The sequence below is a fragment of the Alligator mississippiensis genome, chromosome 9 (genome assembly GCF_030867095.1).
Source record: "Alligator mississippiensis isolate rAllMis1 chromosome 9, rAllMis1, whole genome shotgun sequence".
NCBI classification, from domain to species: domain Eukaryota; kingdom Metazoa; phylum Chordata; order Crocodylia; family Alligatoridae; genus Alligator; species Alligator mississippiensis.
In genome coordinates, this window is record NC_081832.1 from 3465852 (window position 1) to 3483400 (window position 17549).

Sequence of the window (17549 nt, forward strand, 5' to 3'; positions counted from 1 at the left end):
TGCAACTTCTACATCACTGGGGCTGGCTGGGCTGTGCAAGCTCTCTGCCAGCTTGTGCTTTCCCTGCTGGCCTGGGCTCCCAGCTTAGACCCCTCTCAGGCTCCAGGGGAGCTCGCAGAGCAGCAGCAGCCTCTGCCAGGCGTAGGCTCAACCCTGGGAGGCAACTTCCCATTGTCTCCAGCCTCAATAGCGGTTGTGAGCTGCTTCCACCCGAGCTCCCTCCCCGGATTGGCCAGCATTGATTTGCAATTAGCAGCTCGGCGAGCTCCCATTGGCTGCCCTGCCCGGCTCGGGGAGCCTCTTGGGCACATAAGTTTTTGCTCTGGACTCTAACTTTTCCCCGGGATGAAGTCACTTCTGACTTGAGCTCTTGGTGGGGTGCTTTATTTTTGGTTTTTGGGGGTTGTTTTTTGTTTTGTTTTTTTAAAGGCAAGCAGTGAAGCAAATCGCCTGCGAGAATGAAGCTGTGTGGCACTTTCCTTGGTTCGTAAAAGTCTCTCTCCACTCTTTTCTTGGCTTGTGTGATCTCCCCCCCCCCCTTCCCACCCCTAAAGATTAGATCTCTCTAACCCTGTAGTTTTCCTTCTTTCACGTGCTCCCCCCCTCCTTTTTTTTTTTTTTACTCCGGGTCAAATTCAAGGCACTAAAACCAATCAACCGTGCTTGGAGCTCCAGGCAGGCGTTGAGCATCCTCTCTTGGTATGGGTGCAGTCCCAAAAGGGAATCGGAGCACCAAACATACCAAAAAAAAAAATCAAGTCCTGGTGTCCTCCTGTCCTGATTGCATGTGATGCTCAAGACTTCGCAGCTTTTAAAGAGAGCAAAGAGGGGGCGGGAGGGGGTGTAGGATTTGCACTGAGCCAGTGACTTTCTTGCTTGCTAGTTTGCTTGCTTGTGTGCCTGAGAGCTGATGGCAGAGCTCGCCATCAGCTGCCAGGACCCGCTCCTGCTTCCTCGCCAGAAGTATTTTAAAAATGTGCATGTGACTCTTTGACTGCAGTTGCTGGAATCGGACTCCGAAGATTGCTTTGTTGTTGCTAGCAGCCTCTCCGTGCCTGGCAGGGGATGGGGGCGAATGGGGAGAGGAGGCTGCTTGCTGTCTCTCCCATGGGTTTCTCAGGCGAGCTTTTGTCCCGAGGTCTCTAGGCGCTTAGAAAGTTGGCTGTGGAGGACACAAAGCCAGCGAGCGCACGGACGGATTGGGTTCAGGCGCTGTAGGCAAGGCAGGTTTGCTGCTGCACAGGTTTGCACGAGGGTGCTAAGCGAGCTGCTGTCTTGGGGAGGGCGGGGAGCAATTTTCCAACTGTAAATTTCTTCCAGACAAAGGGGTTTGCTCCTTGGGGGGAAGTGCATAAATCTGAGAGCTCCGGAAGGGTTATTAAAAGTTTTTTGTGTGTGCGCGACTGTGTGTTGTTCCATCTGCCAGGGCCGGTAGTGGGCAGGCCGGTCCCCAGCCCTTTCAGCTGTTCCATATACAATATTAATGCTGGCCATTTCTATTCGCCATACAACAGCACTAATTGTAGTCTGAGGCATTAAGGCAGCCGGCCCATCTGCATAGAAGCTTTCAGAAGGAAACAAGGAAAAAATCTTTCACCCCCAGCTGGTAACCGTAGAAGTTGATGGCAATTACAAATGCATAAACTTTGGGGCCTGAATGACTTTGAAAGAGCTGGGAGAAGGCGAATGACATGCAGCGAAGCTAGCTTTTATTTATCTATAGATTTATTTCTTTATAGATATAGCTATTGCTCCATCGATACATATAGTTTTAGATATTAATACCAGTGCTTACATTTAGCAATTGTATCTGGACTTGAAATTCTCTTGAACAGCAACCATTTACAACTACATTTAAAGCTTATGATACACAAATATCTATAACTTATCATAAGTTTGTAACATGCACATGCTCTCTCTATATATCTATATATAGGTATATGTGTGTATATCTGTGTGTGTGTCTATCTATATAGATATATCTATCTATATGTATATGTGTATATACCTATATAGATGTATGTATGTACACACACACACTTCTCTCAATAGATAGATAGATATACACACAACTATACAGATATATACATATACATGGGATACGTATGCACATGCGGGCGCACACACAGTTATATATCTATATGATATCATTGGTGTGTATGTAAAGGTGTGTGTATGTATAGGTATACACACATTTACATACACACCCACGACAGACATATAGGTATACATAACTGTGTGCGTGCATGTGCATAGGTATATACACACATACATACATTTTAATATATTTATACAAAAAACACTCCCCTGCAATATTTTTTAAATCAAGACACGAAGAGAATGCATTTTAGAGTCCTATCGCCCTCCCTTCATATTTTTATAGGATACACAAAATCAATGACCTTTAAAGTGTCGGTGTTGATTTGCAACCCTTAAACACTGCAGCATTCAAATAATTCTCATTTTTCTCCACCATAATGCCTGCCTTGGAGAAAGGACAGCTATGTTGAGACTGGCGCACGTGCTAATTCTTCCCCTACGAAAAGGGGGCACTTAAATTGAGCAAGAAAAAGATTCTCTTTGCTTTGTTTTTTTTTGGGGGGGGGTTGTAAAGATAAATCATTTTTTTTTCAAACGTGTTTTTAACTATTAACGTTCTGTGCTGTAAGTAGCGCAGAGATCTGGCATTTATCCCTTAAAAGGAACCAGAAGGCAGCTAGTTCAAAGGCTTTGCTTAGCTGTGATCTTAATTTTAGACGCTGTCGGGGGATTTTAACTCCGCGGCCGGGCGGTGCGGCCGGGAGCTGTCCAGTTGGCTGGTGCTGATCCCTCCGCCCTCGCTCCTCTCCTCCGTCCCCAGGCCCTGGGTGGAGAGTTTCCTACTTGTTTAACTTGAGCCATTCCCCCCTCTTCTTTCAAGCTGTTTTCCATACAAGACTGGAAGGGGGGTGATAAAGTCCAACAATCTCTCCTCGTGTAACAGCACAAACGCTGCTTTGAATGACTAGTGGCAGACAAGGGTCTTTGGGCCAGTGTCATCTCTTTAATTGGACCAGCTAAATAGTTGGGAAAAGTTCTTTGCAAGCTTTTGGGTACAAACAAATAACACTTTTTCCAACTGTTTGCTCGGTCAAATCAAAGAGATCCCATTCTCAAAGAACCTTGTCTGCCCATGTCCTGGGATCAACCCGGCTACAACCTGCACCCTTGAATTAATTAATTACTAGCGACACTTCCACCATGTCTTCCCCCCCCCCCACCTCTCTCTCTTTCAACTTCCTAGTGCTGCTACAACTTCTACAGTGTCCTGCCTCTCTAAATTTACCCTGGTTAGTTCTTGTTTAGAAGCTGGGAAAGAGAAAGAAAATCACACTATGTATAATGATGCTTCCTAGAAATGCTACAACTTCTTGCTCTATAATGCCCTGCTTCCCTACATTTACCCCGGTTGCTTTGTGCTTGGAAATAGGGGAAGAAAATCAACTCTTCTTAAAGAGATGCTTCCTAGTGTAGCTACAACTTCTTGCTCTACAATGCCTTGCCTCTCTGCATTTACCCCCACTGGTTCGTGTTTGGAAATAGGGGAAGAAAATCAACTCTTCTTAAAGAGATGCTTCCTAGTGTAGCTACAACTTCTTGCTCTACAATGCCTTGCCCCTCTGCATTTACCCCCGCTGGTTCGTGTTTGGAAATAGGGGAAGAAAATCAACTCTTCTTAAAGCGATGCTTCCTAGTGTAGCTACAACTTCTTGCTCTACAATATATTGCCTCTCTAAATTCACCCCGCTTGGTTCATGTTTAAACTTTTGGGAAGAGAGGAGCAAAATCAAATCTTCGTATCAAGTTTTGTATAATGGTGGAAATATTATTGGAGCGGCCACTTGGCTATACCTTGGGATGCCGGGATAGATCATGCTAGAAGTGGGTTTGCATAGACCCACCGATAATCAATATACTAATTAGTCTAATGTAGACTGTCTAGTGAGGGAGAGGATCTCCTAGGCCCCCACTCCCGTAGCAGGGAGCGTAGGCAAGCAAACACTGCCTCCCTTCCCTGTCTCCCGTGCCTTTGTTTCCCAAGTTTTCGCATTGCATATCGGAATTAAAGAGCAGTCAGGAGCACCATCCAGTATTGTTGCCAGAATGCAGCTTATCCCGCCTGGTCCCTCCCTCCGATTCTATCTTGAATGCAGAACAATGGAGATGCAGCGTAGCACTGGGCCTGCTGCCTGGAGATAAGAGTTTAATAGAATTTCTGAATGCCAGAGGTTTAGGATGTAAAATATCCCTGTCCTCTCAGCATGTCCAAAGGAGATAGAAAATGGCTTTTCAGGAGTACTCTCAGCTGAATACGTCCTTTTATGTTAATGGCTTTGGGAATCTCACGCAAGAGGCAGTAACCAAGCGTGAAGCCATGGAAATGGGCATTGCGAGAATTTCCAAACTGGTCTGACTTTATTTTTTTTTCCCCTCCCCTCGGAGCTTTTGTTTGGAGGTTGGGGGAGGAGGGGGGTTGCAAACTGCTCAGTTAATGTTGAATATGCAGTCAGGTTTTTAAGCTCCTGGTCTGGAAGCAGGGCACTGAGCTGGGGATGGCTGGGGCTGCATTTCTCACAGCTGTGGGGGGTTAAGCCCAGGAAAGTCAGTGGAAGGGGTGGGGTTAGGGCAGGTAGGGAGGTGTCGGGCCACAGCTCCAGAGGAAGGCGAGTTTGTCCTCACGGTGGGAGGTGGAAGGACTAACTTTCCCAGGCACTTGACCGACCTCCCAAGGGAGTGCTTGCCATGGGAAGCAGGCTCGCGGGCCAGTCTTGCTCCTGCCCCGGCTGGGTCTCTGGCTCTGTCCGTCCACCACCACGTTCCCAAGTTGCAATGCACACCTTGCGAGGGCTGTAGCCTGCTCCAACCGAGGGGAGCTGCGATGCTGCTGTCCTTCCCCCCCCCCCCCCATGCACTGCTTCTTGGGGCTGGGGTGAGGTTAGGGGGACCCCTGCCTGCATCAGCTTCATGGCACCTTTCCCCCATGATTGAAGTCCCCAGGGATGCCAGGTGACTGCGAGCTTGCAGGCTCTTGGGCTGGCTTTTTCCGGCAGGAAGAACCTGGACTTTGCTTCACTTAACTAGTTCACGGGATGTCTTTAATTCCGGTTAATGGACTCATCCTTCTTGCCATTTCCATGGCAGAGACCTCAGTGAGAAGGGCTGGCACCTCTCCTTAGTCTCCTCTGGGAGGAGGGGTTGAGGTGGGGGGAGTATTTTCTTTTTCTTTAAAGGAAAAATACATATTTATGCACCCTTTAAGCACTGGCCTTTGCATATGCAGATCAGCTAATATGCCATCCTTCCCGGCTCACCTCGGCGATAAATTCCCCAGTCCGTTCTTTATGATGATGGGTCATCTTCGTAACCACCCATAAATATTGTAAAGTACTTTCGCTGTAGCTATGCTAACCTAGGGCATCTGTCATTCCCTGGTTGTTGCTATTAGAAATTATTGGACTGTACCACACGGAGGGAATACACGGGGGGGAGAAGGAGGGGGTAGGGAGGGGGGGTAGGATGGCAGTTGTAACATTTGCAGCCCTTTTGTGTCCTTTGCAGGCGCAGAGTCCCCAGTTTGCTGCGCAGTTAATGACGGATCCGCTGGGGCAAAACCGGGCACCTTGCGCCCGCTCCAGCGGGGGGGAGCTGGGTTGGCAAAGGGGGGCAGCACAGTCCCGGATCTCTCCACACTCTCCAAGTCAGCACTTCCATCTTTTTTTTTTTTTTGGATGCTATACTGTAAATTTATTTCACCTCCGAGAGTAAACAGATATATTGCAACCTCAAGGGTTCATGGGTAGCGCCTGTACAAAGGGAAGGCTCACCAAGCCCCCCTCTGTGCCATTTCCATTAATGAGAGCGGTCATTAAGTAAATGAGACATTGCCTTTAGCAGGCTTAAGAGTTCGCACACTAAGGAGTATCAGCTATTTAATTGAAAGCAACAAACCATCGCACACGCACGTTCCCGGTGTAGGGAAGTGGGCTGCCCTCCAACAACTCTTCTCTGCCCCCCTCCCCATGGAAATTTCATGATTGCTTTCCGTGATGTCATGTTGAAAAGGGGCAGACAATAGCTGTGGGGAAAGGTAAGTCAATATTATGTTCTTTGCCTGACAAAGGCAGATCAAGCTGGGTGGTTTCCCCCCCCCCAGTGTTTTTTCTTCCCTTTCACCTTGGATTGATACCGTGGAAAGGGCTCTCGGTGCATGCAAACAGATGCGGGCTCGGCTTTTTCTTGGAGGCAGGGAGGTGGTGGCTTTCGCATCGCCCTGGAGAACCGGAGGGGATGCGATGGGGGTGATGAAGACTAGGTTCATCCTGCTGTCTCTCTCTGCGAGATGCTAGTGGACATGTTGTTATGCTTCTGACTGAGCAGAGGTTGAACAAGAAGAGGAGGGTGGAAAAAAACAACACCCCAGCATCCTATTCAGCGGGGAAACTTTCTGAATATTTCTGGAGGAGGAAAAGCTGATATGATGCTTGTGGATCTGGAGATCGGTGGATGTGTATCAGGAGGAAACCTGGGGTGTTTGTAGCAGAAGAAGCGGCTTAAAGAGCCAGGGGGGAAGCCGGGATTCAGAGTTCATTTTTTCCTGGGATATCTGGCATTGCAACTTCGCTCCAAGGTACTGGCAGGAGCTGCTGTGACGCGCGCTCTGTGACCTTACTGTTTTCTTCCCTTTAAAAAAAAATAATAATAATGCCTGGGGGCTTTCTTTGCAATTGCTGGTGTGGGGATGTTTGGGGAGGAGGCATTTTTGCTTGTTGGTATCATGTAAAAAGCTACAGGCCAGGACTTCAGCGGTTTGCAGTTTCCTGCTCTTTAATGATTGAAGAGCTTTTAAATTTTCAGTGCAACTAAGTCGAGATGCTTTTCTTTTCTTTCCTAAGGGGGGGAGGGGGGGGCGGGGGAGTGTTTTAAAATAGCACGCACTTTAATACCGACTAAGTGTTCAGGGCTGAAACAATTAAAACCCCATGCGTTGGTTTGCCGACTTGAAAATGTTTTATTTTTAGCTAGCTTGGGAGGTAGAAAGAGGCTTGAGGTCGATAATCTCTTTAACCATTTCCAAAGAGGGGGTAGGGGGTGGAAAAGTTGAGAATTGTTTGTACAGCAAGTGAGTCCAGCTCCTCTGCCCCAGCTCTGGTGCGCAGGGCTCCGTTTGTTTTGTTGGAGTCCAGATTATGTCTGTCCACCCCTCTGTCCTATCTATCTATCTATCTATCTATCTATCTATCTATCTATCTATGCATCCATCCTGGAGGAAAGCAGTAGGGACCTCTTGCCTGGCTGCACGTCCAGGGGGCTGGAGTGACTTGTACAAACAAAAGAGCAACTCACAATACGCTGGAAATAAACCCCGGAGCAGAGCGGATACCTAATGGCAGGAGGCCTTTGTGTTGTGAGTCATCAGAATATTTGCCTTGACATCCTCGAGCCACTGCACGGACTTTGGAAATGATCCCCTTCCCCCTTTTCGCTGGCTCGCCGAGGGGAGGGGTGCCCAGACTTGTCTCTCCGACTTAGTCAGCGGTGGTGGATGGCTGCTTTTCGCAGGACAGCCATTTCCAAGCCTCCCCGAGCATGTAGGCGCCTGGGCACCCTCCTGGTGCCGGAGGGCAGTCCTGAGCAGCCCCCTCCCGCTGTCTGTTGTTGCCCCCTCTCTGCCTCTTGTTCTGATCCGCTGCCCAGGGAAGCCGAGTCGGGCAAACTCCTTGCTATCCCTCGACCAGCTCGCTCTCTGGCTCATCTGCTGTTATTATCAGCTTTTTCCATATGGCCACTTTAATTAATGGCAGACAAAAGCTGGGCTTTGAGGGGGAGAGAAATAGAGGAATCGGAGTTTGGAGTTGGTTTGTCTCTGCCGCTGTCATAGAAACCAAGATGCCGCCTCTCCTCCTCTTTGTATGCCGGGGTTATTGTTCCCTGGTCGGCCCCGGAGTCCTCTCCTCCTCTGGATCTGTCCCGGGGAGGGCACGGAGGGGACCTCTCTGCGGCCGGGGAGCTGGGCTTGTCCGCGCAGAGGATGGGAGCCCTGGACCAGCTCTCCCCCGAAGTTGCCCGGCTCCAGGGATGGATGCTGGGCAGCTGCAGGCAGAGTCCAAGGGGCCAGGGTGGGCTTCCCCTGGAGTCACAACCGGGAGAGCACAGCTGAGATGGGGGGTCTTTGCCTCTGCTCTGCTAGGAGCCAGCTGGGGGGTTGCTTTTATCCGTGCACACGTGGAAAGCCTCTTTACCTTGCTGGGGACCTTGTTGACAGGCGTGGGGTGGGAGATGCTCATCCCCTTTTAACTTCACAGGGGGCCCGGAGGGAGCCGGGACCGCGGTGTTGTGCGGAGCTCCTTCCCGGGGGTGCTCGGATGCGGAGGGAGGAATCAGCCCCCTTTGCCTTTCGGGGAAGGTGCCAAAATCAGGGCACTTTAGAGCCTGGGCAGTCGGGGGGAACCGCAGCCCCCCTGCTCCCGTGTAAACGGCTTGGAGTATCCTCTGCCCACTCCTCCCGGGAGCATCCTCCAGGCTGGGCTGCCCGAAACCGGAGCCTGCCGAGAGAGGGGTGTGAGGATCCGGGTGTGCGAGGATCGGGGCTCTCGGGCGCTTGCAAGGGGCCTTGCCATGGACTTGTGCCCGCCGGGCTGGGGCTGGGGCTGGGGCTGGCCGGCGAGCCCGGGAGCTGCACAAGGTCCTGAAGAGCCCGGAGCTGCGATGGGGGATGGCTGCAAAGGGCAGGCAGGGGAGGGTAGGAGCCCTCCTGCCTTGGGGAGGGGAGCGGAGCAGATGCCTGCCAAGGAGCCCGGGGGCTGAGAGTCCTGCCAGGCTCCGGCCGTTCACGCGGCTTGCACCGGCCTGACTCCAGATTCACGGAGTCCCCTGCCTTTGCTCCGGGCTCAGGGCTGTGCGTGCTAGGATGCTCCTTCCAAACGCCTCCAGGCATCGCCCATGCCCCTGGGGGCATCGGAGCTCCCCGGAGGATGCTCCTGGATGCCCCCCTGGCACGTGCATCCGCTGCCATCTGGGGTAGCACAGCTCTGCCCTTGCCACCTCCTGAGGTCCATTCCCCCTCCGAGGCTGGGTTTGGGGGTGAGGGGGCAAGTCCCCAGTCCCCTTCCCCAGCATTGCAAGATCAGGGCTTTGGATGCATGTGCAACCCCCCCCCCCTTCCCCTCCTCTTGCACGCGTGGGAGGAGATGCTGTGATCCCGTCGCCCGCTGCCCACACTGGGCTGGGTGGCTTGGTTTGAAGCCATGGGGGACAGCTGGTTGCTAGAGGTGGGGAGGGTGGAGGGCCAGAGAGAGGTGCTCCTAAGAGCTGCCATGGACCGGGTCAAGCCCTAGGTCCAGTCTCCTGTGTGGCACCAGGGCAGAGAGCAGACACCAAAGGGCTGTGCCAAGCCAGGGTGGGCAGATCCCTCTGTGCTGGCCTGGTGCATGGAGCCTGGTCCAGGAGGCCAAGGCTGCCCTCTCCTGCACTGGACCTCATCCCCCAGCACCCGGTATCCCACAGCCCTCTGGCCTCCCCCCTACACCATCTAGGCAGGCTGGGGGATACCAAGCCAGACAGCCCATTGCTGCCAGTTGTATAGGTTCGTGGTCCACGTCCTCCTCCATCCCGTCCTCATGTCCAGGTGGGACATCCTCTGCAAAGACAAGGATACCCAGTGGGCAAGCCTATACTCCATGCTCATCCTGTGAGCCACCGGGGACCTCAGCTGGTGGTTCACCATGGGCATGCACCTGGCATGCTTCATGCATGCCCCCGACACCTGCCCCTTGAATGGGCAGACGGAGACCCTGGCACACATCTGCTAGGCTGCAGCCCTTTCCCCGCCTCCTCCAAACCTCCTGCTGAGGCTCCCGCACATTTTTGTTTCCATACTCCCCATCCACGGCCCCACCGAGTCCTGGGACCTCCTGGCCAACCTCCCCCTGGCCCTGGCCAAGCTGGCCATCTGCCTGACCGGGGAGGAGGCACTGTCTGGGGGGACTTGCAGGGCCATTTTCCTGTCCCTTCACATCTCCGAGCAGTTTTACTGGGCAGTGTCCACTGGCTCTTTGGCCTCGTTCAAGGCCTTGTGGGCACTGTCCAGTGTGCTCTGCTCAGGGTTTTAATTCTTGGTGCACTCCCACTGAACCTTTGATTTTTGACCAGGGCACTGCAGCACCCTGGGGTGCCTCGAGGTTTTTTTCAGGGGTGCCACATACAACATTAGCCCCATTAGGTCTGCTGAAATGTTAAACCCAGAGATTTCCTTTAGGAATCCATAGTGTTAGAAAAACCTTCTGCCTTGTTCTGAGGCCTGAGTTCGCTGCAACAGGAGAATTGCTCTGTTTTTATGATTAGGGGTTGTTGTTGGTTTTTCCACACTCAAAGAATTAAAACCAAGAGCTGATGTTTTCCAAGGGGTGCCTCAAGTCTGACGTGGTGTGCCTTGAGACTAAAAAAAACACTGGCCTAGTCAGCTGTTTATCTCATGCTCATTCGAGCCTCACAGGGCTGTGACTAAATTGAACACACTAACATGAGTAATGAATGTTTTTGCCCAAGGATTTCAGCAGTCAGTGCTGCCGCAAGGAAACTAAGGCTCAGAAGTTCAGTGCTTGGAGTCAAGGGCAAAGCTGGGTTTAAAACCCAGCTGTTCCCCTCTAACTATCAGGCAGTGCAGAGTGACAAGCTGCTGCAAGGTTGGGACCCAATCTTTCTTGAGGGGACAACTTTATGGACCAATATTTCAAGCAAATGTAAACCTCTCAGCTTGTCACCTTGGCCAGATGATGCCTTGAGTTTGAAACCTGCTCCTATGGAAATACGTCCCTGGTGTGGACTCTCCGTGGGTGGTCACAGGCTGGGGGGGTTAAAGGCAACATGGTTAAATAGATCTTTTTAAGGGCTTCTGCTCTTCACAGTGAGTCAAGTAGACCCTGCCATGCTGGTGTGATGTAAGAATTGCTGCCATTTCACAGGGGGGCAAACTGAGGCAGGGGAGATGCTAGGCTTGGCTGAGACCCCAGAGGCAGAGAGGTAACATCCGGGAACTCTGGGTGTGATGATTTGGTTTCTTTTAAAGTCAGTGGGAGTTTTGCTATTTCACTTGGTGGGCCCAGGACTTTGCTGCTGGGGTAGGGGGTTGCAGGGGGACTGTCTGTTCTGCAACCTCCCCTTTTATTTTAAGAGTGAAGTGTCTCTCTCTCTCTCTCACACACACACACACACACACACACACACACACACACACACACACCTCTGCCGTGGTGCCAGCACCTTCTGCCATTGGACCGAGACCACGTCCGCTGAGAGATGTGAGGCTCCTGCCAATCCCCCCGCGCCTTTCCAGGGTGTGCTTTGCACTCTGGCGGAGCTGCTCCGGGTTGCCAAAACCATGTAGACGTGTGCACACTCTGGTCGCTTGGCAGGGACTGCTGTTGTCTGCTGCCAGGACTCCTGGCAGACTCAGGGGCCAAGGCAGCTGGGCTGGGGTCCCACTGCTTCAAAAGGGCATCGGGCACAAGGTCAGCACTTGGTAACGTTGAGGAGATCCAGGACCAGTCACTGGTGAGACCCAGAGGGCTTGAAAGCAAATGCACCCAAGATTTAGGTCCGTTACAAATGACTTGTGCCCATTTGGAGATGAGAGCAGGGCCAGGCATGACCCTCAATATGCCCTTCCCACCCAGTCCCCATCTTCTCCTATTAAAATAGCGATTCCACCCCATGCTGTTGTATCTAGCTTAAAGCTGTTCATGTTACGCTTGCGAGGGAAAATAGCAGCAAAGGGAAACTTGAAGTTGAGAGTCCAGATAGTGAAGGTCTTGAAGCAAAGTCCAGGGTAGTCCAAAAAAATAGCAGCCAGCCCAGCTGACCATCCAGCCACTTTTTTGCGTTGCTAAGTGGAGGGGCTGAGAGCACCTTATCTCTTCGGTTCGGCTGTTTCAAGAACTGAGAGAATTTTAAAACGAAATAATGAAGTGACACATCTCTGTAACGCTCCTCTTTATCTTGTTTTTTTTCCAAAAAAAAAAAAAAACCACACACAAAATGAAAACTATAATTTTTCACCTGAATTAAAATACCTTTGATCTTTGTCTTTCATTGAACTTTTTTGCTTCAGAGAGAATAGATTAATAAACACTTTCAAATGGAAAAATAGAGTTTTGAAACGATCCCCTTTTTATCTCTGACAAAAAAGCTTTAGTGCTAACCTGTATACGATCTCTAACCCTCATTTTCTTTTGTCTTGCCTTTTTTATGTTAACAACACTAAGTTTGCTTTTATTGTGATCAGACTAGCCTTTCCTGGTCATTTTTTATTCTTCTTTTTCTTTTCTTTTCTTTTTTTTTCCCCCCTTTTAATTTTGAAGCTGGCACATTTAAAAAAAATGCAATGTTATTTTAATCAGACAGAATGAAAGAGCAAATCAGAGTGAGAATTTTAATCTGCCCTAAGCAAAACTGCCTTGTACATCTGTCATGTTTGGGATTAGTCGAACTCTTTAAAGAAGCTGAAGACTTTTTTTTTTTTTTTTTTTTAACAAAGTATTAAACATTTGTGACCTGATTTTCCATTCTTACGATATTCTCATAATAAGAGTGGAGCCTGCGAGACATCTGTCAGGGCCTCCTTGTTTTAAGACAATTAGATTTTTGTCCGGAACTATTACAGGAAAAACAGACATCTCCATGGAAGTTGCAGTTGTCAAAAGTGAGTGCTGGTGGCTGTGGGCGGGAGCCTGAAATACCTGTGAAAACCAGGATCCTTTCAGTGGTTCAAGATGGGAAAACCCAAATCCTTAGTCACCCTTTAGCAGCCTCAGTTGTCCATCTGCATTGAAGTTACATGCTTGCCTTGCTTCCAAGCTGGATGGTTTGTAAAGACTATTGCCTGTCAAAAGCAAGAGTCTACGGTTTGGGGAAGGCGTTTCCCAGTGGCTCCGATCATGGTGGTATACACAGACTAGCATGCAAGAGAAAGACACGGACTAGCCAGCACAAGACGTGCCATAGCGGTGGCCGTCCTCTGCTCTTCACTTCTAGGTTGATTTAATTATCACCTGTCACTACTGATAATGGGCACTGCCTGTAAAAGGGCACAATCCCAATGAGTTTTTAAAGCAAAAGACTGATCCTGGGAGATGCTCCATATTGACTTTTGTACCAGTTCAGAGCACCTAACTCAGGTCCTAACTTGAGATAAAAGAGCTGGCCCTAATGGCGCACAGACAAATGAACCCAACGTTGCTGTTGTCCAGCCGAAAAAGTCCTCCGGGGGTTTGTTACCTGTGTTTTGTTTGATGACAACGCAGCGTAGCCCCCAAGGAGAAAACCGACATGTGTTCAGCAAACGACTGGCTGCAAGAATCCTTCATTATTAACACGGGCATAGAGTTTATGAAGAAGGTTGCTGTCGACGGCAATCTTTGCATCTTGTTTATGCTTGCTGGGTAAAATATTAACTAAAGCATCTGAACATAAAGTTCTGGTGTGAAAGAATATCAGCAGGGGAGAGCCATATGGTGCCAGCATGCTAACAAAATACCAAACATTGGAGATTCCTTTTTTGCAGAAGACTGAAAACTCTGGTTGCTATACATAATACATGAGTTCACGCCTTTGATTACTCTAAACATTAGTCCAAGTGGTACAGGCATCTCCTTGGAACAGACACAACTTTAGGGCATGCAATTCTCTCCCCCTTGCGCCCCCCTTCCCTTTTCTTTTACATAAAAGAAATCAATGTCGAGCTGTTAAGATACAAATATCCAATATGCTGTAAGACAATACGCTTCCGAAACTGCTGCATAAGCTGCCTGTACTCCAATTAAATATAACTGCGGTGGGATTGGGGTTTCTTGTTTCGTCCACTTGCCTAAAACCATTTGGAAGTGGAAGCGGGTGAGACCCCTGCCTAGAGCATTTGTCTTTTTGGAGGAGGGCTCGTTATTCCTGTGGGTTGGATCAAACGCGCCAGAGCTCAGAGCCCAGTTGAGAGCAAGAATTGAGAAATGCAAGGGTCTCTCTCTGATGGCAGAGCACTCAAGTAAACAAGCACTCTCTGCCAGCGCAGAAGTCAGGTGTGTTCACAAAAATGAATTCAAACTCCACATTATGAAGCTCCCATGCTGAATGTTATTATAAGGTACATGAGATGTCTCTGGGGGAGCTTTCATATATATGCTGTTTAAAACCCAAGGTATCACTGGCTTAATCTGCAGGCAGCCCTTCGTGTGCTTTTGATGATTTTAAAAAATCCCTCAAAAACAACAATTTCAGATTGAATAGCTGCTCTATCTGCTTGTCCCCAGGATTTCTAGGCCAGGCTTGCTAAATACTCTTGCACATAAATGCTTATGCGGTGTGGGTAAGATAATGCAATACAACTGCCTGGGAGAGCTTGAATGGACTGAAGTGCATTAGGATCTGAATTTGCTGTCGTTCTGGTGCTTGTGACTCTGTTTTTCTCGAGCTTGAGGAAGGAGAGCTGTGCTAGGAGAGATGGTTTTCGTAAACGCTCTGTATTGTGGACCCAGTTTCCAAGTAAGCAAAAGTTCCTGTTTTATATAGATGCCCAAGTGTTCAGATACCCTAAGCATCAAAGCAGAGCATTTCTTTCCTGTTCAGGAACTTGCATTTCAAACAGGGGGTCCTCCATATAACCTGCGATCGCCTATTTGATGCCCTGCTGACTCACGGTCACTTATTCTAGAGATGGACTCACACCGCAGAGCACGGATATACTTCCCAAGCTAGTACTCGTAGTTGTTTGGATCTGAGTTTTCAGTTCAGACCATCGAACCAGCTGCATAGCTGGGACAGATCCTCTTCTTCCTATGTTTCTGCTGGGTGAAGGTAGCCAGGAGGTAGTGGGCTCCGGTTAGCTGCTGGGTGGGGAGAGGCATTGGAGCCTGTTGGGACGCTATCTGCTTACTGGAGAATTGCCCCCACTGTGTATATATCCTATTGGCATGCATGGATTTAGACATGCCTCAGCCACAATGTTACAGGCCCGATGTTCCCTCTGTTGGTGCCTTTCTTTTATTTTTTCCTTGAAAGAGAAGCCCAATAAGCAAGATCAGAGAGAAACCAGGGCTGTTGTCTATCCCGGAGAGGCTCCAGTCTGAACAACACTCAATGTCCTCCAGGAGGTTATGGGGAACACTTTCCATCTGGGAGTATATTGTCTCCCATAGCTCCTGCTGGGACCACTCAATTCTGCATCCCTCCCCAACATGGGCTCTGACTCCTCACTGCACCCAAACCTATATTGTCATCCTGTCTGCAGTCGTGTTTTCAGCAGTTCCTGGAAGGCATCTCAGCATGACTTCCCCAGGCTTGCACTCTCCTCTGCTGGGAAGGACATTGCCCCAAACCCTGCAAAGAGCAGTTCTGCAATAGCCAGAAGTCTAGTCTAAGGATGTTGTAGCCTGGAAAATGCAAAGACGAACAAGGAACATATTGAAAGATGAATAGAAACTTAGAAAAGATCAAGGGAAATTATTAGGGGATTGAGAGTTTAAATGATGAGTAGAGTCACCTGGCCACTGATGGTAAATAGTGAGTAAGAGGGGGGCAGTGTTAACAGTGTAGACAGCAGACAGGCATATTGGGGCCTGGCTAGGAATAAAGCAATGAATTAAAAAAAAAGAAAAATGTTGGCTTAAATAGTGGAACTGAACAGGGAAACAGTGTTGTGTCTTGTGGGGAAGCTGCAAAAATACAACCAAATAGTTAAAAAGCACTTTGGAAAACACAAAATAGGTGGTGGGTGGTGGTGGGGACGGGACGGGACATCCCAGACTGCCCAGCCTCGGCTCTCGCAATTGCACGTCATCAGAGGCTCTTGCCTGGGTCTAACCTTGCAGCTCACGGTTGGTTTTTTCTGTGCTGTATTACTCCCACCCCCTCCTAGCACTCCCTTCTGATCTGCCAGACCATCGCTAGCATGCCCGATTATGAGAGAGATGCAAAAGCGTCTGCTGTCTAGTGGATCGTATCGATTCTAGGTTTCTAACTTTTACCGCTGATGCATGCAGCTGACTTCCATGATTTGGAAGCCGTGTCTCTCGCTAGCTTCCGGCAAGCAGAGTTAAAGGTTTGTTTGTTGGCCCAATGTTCTGATTTAATTAGTCAGCTGCTTTTGCCCAGAGAAATGCTCCCTCCAATACCATAAGTGACAGGCGAGGATTAGTAGCCCTGTAGAAACAGCCGCTTTGTTAAGAAGTGCCTGAAAGCTGCGTGGTTTATATAGGGGAAAAAAAGTGACAATCTAAACAGTCAACTTGGCCTCAAGTATCTCATCAGACCTCAACTGGGAGTTGCCATCTCTTCCCACCCAACCCCCTAGAAAATTTCAATTTCATGCTGTTGTGAAGGGTGGAGGGGTTTTTTGGCTGGCAGGAAAGCAGATTGCTAATGGGATAACAAAAAGGTGTTAGCCTGTATCCTTCATCCCTCACTTCCTGAGCAAGAGACCAAAAAAAGAATGGGATGCATATGGAGAGCAAGAATATGCAGGCATGCTGTTAATGACTGGGAAAGGGGCAGGTTGGACAAGGTATACCTCTGCATATTTCAGGCCAGTCTCTAATTAGTGGGGTCAGGAGGAAATGTTCCCCACAGGCGGAGTATTGCAGACCAGCTCCCTGCAGCGTTTGGGGCAATGTCCTTCCCGGCAGAGGAGAGTGCAAGCCTGGGGAAGCCAAGCTGAGATGCCTTCCAGGAGCTGCTGAGAAGACATCCTGCAGATCGGATGATAATATAGGTTTGGGTGCAATGCGGACTGAGAGCCCATGTTGGGGAGGGAAGCAGAGTTGCATGGTCCCAGCAGAAGCTATGGGAGACAATATACTCCCAGATGGAAAGTGTTCCCCATACCCTCCTGGAGGGCACTGAGTACTATTCAGACTGGAGCCTCTCGGGGACGTGCAATGGTCCTGGTTTCTTTCATATCGCGTTAGGGAGATGAATGTTGGAGACAGCGGCCTTTGTGTTTGGGAGTACGAGCGTTTTGAGTTGATTATTTTAGGGGCCCAAGAAGCATGGAAACACTTTGGACCTCCTTTGTGCGTGCCTCCTCTCATCTCTCCAAACACACTGACTTCCCTCGCTGCAGTGATGGCCTTAGGGTTATTGGGGCCCTGGGCAAGAGAGTCGTTTGGGGGCCCTTAGAGGTATGTACTCAGGTAGAAATTAACCCACCACAGTGGTATCGTGGATGTTTTTAATATTCTTTGGGGGAATTAGATAAATAGTCGAGTCTTGAAATGCAAATAGAGCCACTTCCTTGCAAAAACTTCACCCCCCCCCCCCAAAAAAAATTTGGGCTCCCAAAAGCGACGGGCCCCAGGCGGTCACCCAGTTTGCCCTCCCCTAAGGCTGCTACTGCTCGCTGAGCCCAGTTTCTGATTCCTATGAACAACTTTCTCACTACTGGCTGCTTCTCAGATGCGAAGCATGTCTCTGTTTTTGGTTCCTACAGCCAAGGCGACTGGAGGATCACTTGGGGCTCGATATCCTGC

At 49.6% G+C, this 17549-nt stretch overlaps 1 protein-coding gene across 5 annotated transcripts in view; it reads left to right on the forward strand.

Annotated features, from left to right (window-relative positions):
• Positions 1-346: 346 nt before the first annotated feature.
• The window catches only part of MYT1 (myelin transcription factor 1), a 96004-nt gene continuing 78801 nt past the window's right edge, over positions 347-17549 (forward strand). For 3 of the 5 annotated variants that reach the window (XM_019495256.2, XM_019495258.2, XM_019495261.2), the window contains exon 1: positions 347-483. In XM_019495256.2, the coding sequence (XP_019350801.1) occupies positions 459-483 (25 nt within the window). In that variant the 5' untranslated portion in view covers positions 347-458. Of the gene's footprint in view, positions 484-5809; positions 6128-6153; positions 6668-17549 lie in introns of those variants that run through there. The other 2 variants (XM_019495260.2, XM_019495259.2) reach the window with 2 other exon arrangements.